The sequence below is a fragment of the Arvicanthis niloticus genome, chromosome 17, assembly GCF_011762505.2.
Source record: "Arvicanthis niloticus isolate mArvNil1 chromosome 17, mArvNil1.pat.X, whole genome shotgun sequence".
NCBI classification, from domain to species: Eukaryota; Metazoa; Chordata; class Mammalia; order Rodentia; family Muridae; genus Arvicanthis; species Arvicanthis niloticus.
In genome coordinates, this window is record NC_047674.1 from 30,089,154 (window position 1) to 30,095,512 (window position 6,359).

Here is a 6,359-nt window from a genome sequence, read left to right on the forward strand (position 1 = left end):
TCCTGAGTTCAGAGTCATTCTAGACTATATAGAGCTTGAAGCCAATCTGGACTGGATGATACTCTCCCCCCCCCCCCCCAGAACCCCCCAAACCACAACAAAAAATGATAGCCTTTGGGAGATGTTTTCTGACTTTCAGATGTCCAACGTCACAAAGCTCCATAGTCAACGTAGCCTGTCTAGTTATCCCCATGTAGCTGTTCTGGCAGAGTGTCAGAGATACTCTGATAGACTACTTGTCCCCCTCCAGGGGCTATCAGTCGCCTGCTGCAATGATGGCTCCCAGTACATTGGCATTTCCCCAGGAATCTCGTGCTGGGAGAAGACTTGGAGTGTGGTACCAGCCAGAGGAGAAACTAGTCTCCCAGGAAGAAATCCTTTTCACACAGTTCTGACAATCCAGTCAATCCACAGGCACACACACCTGCCTCGACCCAGGAGCCTGGAACCTAGTTGATAAGGAAGGAGCCAGTGATACACATTCCTGGCAGCTGCAGCCCTGGTTGTTATTTTCCATGAACAAAAACTTGGAGGAGTTGGCTTTGCATTTCCTCACCAACTGTTCATGAACGTCAGTGAGGTTGGGAGTAACTCCACCCATAGGCACTTTGGTTTTTCAGATTGGGTTTTCACTCTGTAGCAAAGGCTGGTCTCTGGATGGCAGTTTTCCTGCTTCAACGCTTGAATGCTGAGACTCAGGTGCCATCACACCCAGCTCCTAGTGGACACTCTTTAAATTTATGCTTGTTATCTATAGGATGAAACTTAAAGCTGGCATTTTTTTTCTAACCTGGCTAACTCCCAGATAATTGAATCAGAGACCTGTTGATTAAATCAACAGGCTTTAAGCACAATAACCAAGCAGATAAATTCCTAACTCTCTATGTTGTCTTAGCTACTTTGCAGCCACCTTCCCCCTTCCCTGGACTCCTACCCCCGTTACTTCCATTTTGTCTCTCCTTGGTTTGCTTTGCTGTAGCTGCCTGTCCCCATTGAGAATTCCTTTGAATAGTCCTCCTCATTCCTGCCCTTCTCCCTGGATATCCCCACCCCCATCAGTAGTCTCTAGCCTTCCTATCTCCTCTGCCCAGTCACTGACTAGTCGATTTTTATTAACCAACCAGAGATAAATGGAGAGCGTTCTTTACACATTGATACAGGAGATTCTTCAATATTCATGACAATTTCATATACTGTCAAGTGCCTAGCAGTGCTTGGTATACCGTGTGTGCTCAATAAATACCCAGTACTATAGGAGCAAAATGGATTAGTCATAGAGTTAAGAAGCAGTCAACAGTGATGATATTCACTGAAAAAGTTTGGAGTATGAAAACTTGGAAAAGTAAAAATATGAAGAATGGTATCTCAGTTTGGGGAAAAGGATATGCTTACTGAATCTGGTTAAAGATCCAATAGAAAGGCCAGATATCAGGTAATAAATTTATGAATCATTGGTCATGGGGGTGCACAGCTTTAATCCCAGCACTCAGGAGTCAGAAACGTGCAGATTTCTGAGTCTGAGGCCATCCTTGTCCAAATAGTAAGTTTTACCATGGTGAGGGCTGCATGTTGGAACCATGTACTGACTAGTTTTATCTCAACTGGACACAAGCTACAGTCATTTTGGAAGAAGGAACCTTGACTGAGAAAAAAAGCCTCCGGCTCCCAGATTGGACTATGGGCAAGTGTGGTGTATTTCCTTGAGTTCTGGTTATAAGGGCCCCGTGCCAGCCCTGGGCTGGTGGTCCTGAGGGCTATAAGAATGCAGGCTCCTTCCATGGGGTCTGCACCAGTTTTACCTTGAACTCTGACTTCCTTCAGTGGTGGACTGTGATGTGGAACTATAAGAGGAAATAAACCCTTTATTCCCCAAGTTGCTTTTGGTCATGGTATTTTATCATAGCAACAGAAACTCAACATCCCGTTTCTTCAAAACAAAACAAAACAAAACAAAAACCAACAACAAAACCCCCCAATGGTACAAGCAGGAGAGGACAAAATCCAGGTAGGGAGTTAGTTAGCCTTAAGGAAAAGGACACAGCTTCTTCTCTGAAGTTTAATGAGAGGAGAAATGAAATAAGACGGGGCCCTGAAAGGCTCATTTCCAAGGGCCAAAACTCTTAACAGATTATCAGTCAAAGTTTGTGACAAAAGCTAAGGAGTGGAAACTAGGAACAGGCCACCTCAAGACTGAAACAGTTTGAACCTGACACCCCTATTTCTTTCCTAAGGAGATGTAAAATAAATTGTAATTAAAAAATTTTCTTGCTGAAACTGCCAGTGTAAAGAAAGTTATTGGGGGTCACATTATTCCCCTGATTTTTTCACACAGAATGTTCCATTTACTGTGTAAGTGATGATCGTCTGGACATGTCCTCAGTAATATATTCATCAGCAGGGTGGTTTCAACGGGACAGAATTTGCTGCCAATGAAACTTGAGTTTAATTTGTCACCAATTTCCAGTGGCAGCCAGTGATCAGGTGCCTTAATATCACAGGTTTGGATTCGACCGTTCTTTACGTCCATGAACACTTGGATTTCCAAATGCGCCTGCGCATACGGCACGTGAAACGTGGTGTCCACGCTAAACTTGGGAGTCCTGCCGTATACCCACTCCCAACTTTGCAGTTCCTTGACTTTGCTGTTTATCCCAGGAAACATCGTCTCATCTGCAGGGTTTATTAGGTTAACATGATTTTCAATTTGATGATACGCCGCGTACTCTGCAGCCACGGCGCTCATCAGAACTTCACAGGTCAGAGTGGAATCTCTCTCCAGAAGGTTTTTGACTGCAGAAGGGATGCTGGGGGTGGCGTTGCTCTTTATCCCTCGGTAAGGGCTCTTCAGTGAGGAAGACAGAGCTGTCCTGTTGGTGCTGCATAACAAGGTGCAGTGGTGGTACGCGGCAGTCCGGCCAATCTTTGATGCGGTTCCTGAGATTTTAAACTGCCCGTCAAGTAACAGGTCAAATTTTTTGGTAGGCTGTACATCCAGCTGAGGTTGGACAGCATTCAGAGCTCTCACGATTAGTTTCAGATTTTCCATTCTGTCATACTTGGGTTTGGTGGTAAAGAAGGTGAGATTGATGTTACCCATGTCGTGGTACACTGTTCCTCCTCCACTCTTCCTCCGGGCCAGTTTTATTCCATCCTGTCTCATCAGATGGAGGTTACATTCCTGCCATGGATTCTGATGCCTACCGATGACGACAGACGGAGAATTTCTCCAAAGGAAAAGAATTGGCTTGCCTTCAAGATGTATGTGGTCGTGGATCCAGTCTTCTATAGCCAGATTTTCATACACATCATTGGAAACTGATTGTAAAATGAGCCCATGTGTGGGTGGGCTTTTAAAGCCAGCTGTTGGGACCTTGTGCTGACAAAGTAATCGGAAGCAATTCTTCATTGAATATGGAATTAGCATGCTTTTAAAAACAAGACAAAAGAAGATAAGTTAATTCAATAAAAAAAGAAAATTAAATTCTATTCCTTAGCTATTTGGTAATTATCCAAAACTTATCAAAGGGTCTAGACCAGTTGCCTTTTTTCATCTTTAACCTTAGTCTTTAGTGGCTCTTTAATAGAGTGACCAAAAGAAATCAATGAAGATAAACTTTAGATAATTTCAACTAAACTGAAGTGGTATGGAGTAAACATATTGAGTAATGTATAACAAAGCCAAATAAATTATTTTTAATTCACAATACATTTTCATTGAGAAAAAAAATAGATTAGCAAAAAAAAAAAAAAACCAGAAAAATGAAAGAATCCATAATCCTACCATCTGGAGATAATCAATTAACATTTTAGTATAAACAACTGCTTTTGTTTCTGTTCATGTGTATACACCTTTACACACACACACAGTTCCCCCTGAAAGTGTAATGGTACTGTTATTTCAATCATTTTCCACCCCCTGAGATGTGACTTCACTATGTTGCCCATCTGACCTTGAACCCCTGGGTTCAAATAGCCCTTCTGCCCTAGCTTCAACTAGAATATAGAGACACTTTCACTTAACACTAAATTTATTTTTGTCACTGTGCATGTGTGTGTGCTTGTGCACGTGTGCTCGTGCACACCAGCACACATTTGTACATGCACAGGTCAGAGGTCTACATCCAGGGGTCCTCTTCTCTTACTCTCCACTGTATTCTTTGAGGCAGGCTCTCACTCAGCCTGAAGCTTAGTGAATGTCTAGGTTCACTGGCCAAAGATCCTCTTCCTGTGTGATCCCAGTGAGAAACTTCGAGGAACAGGTCATGATGTCTTTCTTGGATACTAATAAACTAGAATGTGTCCATTGAAATTGAGATTTGAAAAAGACTTTGTGACATCCTCTCCTAAGGTGATGATAGTCACACTTGTTAACATATATAGAGGTTAAGGTAAAATAGTTGCTTTTACATTTTAATGCTTGTTTTGCAACTAACTGAATCGCTTAAGACCAATAGTTTAATCTCTACCTGATTATTGCCTGTAATTGAATTCAAGAGCATATGAGATGAAGTGAAGTAATTGTGATTACAGAGTCTCTTCTCTTCTAATCCATTTTTTTTTGACAGTTTAGCATGTCTTATTTCAAGTGTACAAGAATTCCTAAAAGATATGTCAAACTGGAATTTACCTTGATACATTAGCTGTGGTCCACAATTATCAGCCAAAACTGAGATCTCAGTAAAAGTTCTAGAACTGACCCAATTCATACATTAGTCCAATGCATGGGTTGCATGTTCCTTTAATTGATGCATTTTAACAGTCCTTAAAAAAAATCTTCATTCATCCAGGCATAGATATACAGTGTGAATTAAATACAACAAAGGTAAGTAACCTGACAAATTCTGCATTTACTATAAGGCATGCTTTGTCCTTGGCAGCTGGGATTCATCAGTGAACTACATAAAGGTAAGAAGAGTCACAGGGAAGGAAAACCCAGGGCCAGAATAGAGAAGACTGGAAATCTGTGAGTTGAGTTTAAATAGGACTATTAATCTAGGTCTCATTAAAATGGTCACGTGTGAGTCAAGATTAAAGTTAGACTAAATGGTTATTATGTGTCACAAATTATTTTAGTTATCAGAACACAAAATCTCCCCTCTCCCAGACAGATTGTGGCTGTCCTGAATCTACCTCTGTAGACCAGGCTAACCCTGAGCTCACAGAGATCCACTTGCCTCTGCCTCTGGGTTGAAGGTCGAGGTGCACACACCCTCTGAGACAGACATGTTTCTCTTCTGTAGCTGACTGACTCCCGACTAAAGCAAACAGTCCAGCTTTTGAAAGTCTGGTAGAATTTTGGCTCGACAAAGTCACTTTGCATAGCGCCCCACATTCATATTTTACTTTTTTAGCTGAAAAAAATTTTTATGCAATGTATTTTGATCATGATCCTTCCCCTCCCATTTTTCCCAGATCCCATCACCTCCCTATCTACCCAACTTTATGTTCTTCCTTTAAAAAACAAAAGCATATGAAAACTGGAGTCAAAATAAGCAAAAGACAGGCTAGACAAAAAAATGCCAAAAGGAAAACAAAACAAAAACTTACAAAAAAAAAAATGCCCGTGGAGTTTGTTTTGTGTTGGCCACCTACTCCTCGATACAGCGCCCGGGCTGGGATGTAGTTGACACACCTACCTACACTCTATTTTAAAAGCTTTTGCTGAGTAAGGGATGGACTCAGGAACTGGTTCAATCTAGGTTTGAGCTGTACCACGAGCAATCCACCCCTCGCTCTCTGCTTTCATTATAAGTGTTATATATATTTTTTTTCTCAGAAGGCTCGCTCTTCCATGTTCTGGGAGACACTTCTGCACTGTCAACACATGCTTCTCCCTGACAGCAAAACTAGACCAAACCACAGGCCCACCTTCCTCACAAGGCCTTACTAAAACTATTTGCTATCCCCCTAACAATGCGATCCAAGCCTAGAAGTGATTACGGACTTAAGCAAGTTTACTCTTCGTGAGAGGCACGCGACTCGCACCATTTGAATGTCGCACCCTCCGCCGTATTAGAAATCAACTGTTCCTAATAATGAAATTACGGTGTTCGGAGCACCACGTGTAATCTGCAGAGCTTTCAGTATCAGCGGGAGGGGCCCAAGGAATGCACCGGTGCTCACTGCAGCACCCACTCCCCCACTCCTGCTAAGCCTGTGCTGCCACAACCCTCAAAGAATTCACTGGATCTGCTTCCGGCTTCACCCACCTGCCACTTCCGTTCGCGCCCGCAGCAGCTTTTCTGCAAATTAAAGCTCAACCAACACACGTGGAACCAAAAGCACTCAGGCCGCAGGGATGCAGTCGCCGGCGATCCCTCTCTAGCCACGCCCATAAAGGCCCGCCCCCAGGAAACCAC

At 42.7% G+C, this 6,359-nt stretch overlaps 1 protein-coding gene across 2 annotated transcripts; it reads right to left on the reverse strand.

Annotated features, from left to right (window-relative positions):
* Positions 1–119: 119 nt before the first annotated feature.
* Lipt1 (lipoyltransferase 1) lies at positions 120–6,359 on the reverse strand. 2 transcript variants are annotated; one of them, XM_076915022.1, is made up of 3 exons: positions 6,210–6,317; positions 4,628–5,351; positions 120–3,425 (listed from the first exon to the last, which is right to left on the reverse strand). In XM_076915022.1, the coding sequence occupies exon 3, from the start codon at positions 3,422–3,424 to the stop codon at positions 2,303–2,305; it is 1,122 nt and encodes a 373-aa protein (XP_076771137.1). In that variant the 5' UTR covers position 3,425; positions 4,628–5,351; positions 6,210–6,317; the 3' UTR covers positions 120–2,302. The 2 variants fall into 2 exon arrangements, with proteins under 2 accessions (XP_076771137.1, XP_034377496.1); XM_034521605.2 differs by lacking the exon at positions 4,628–5,351 and having other exon boundaries at positions 6,210–6,359.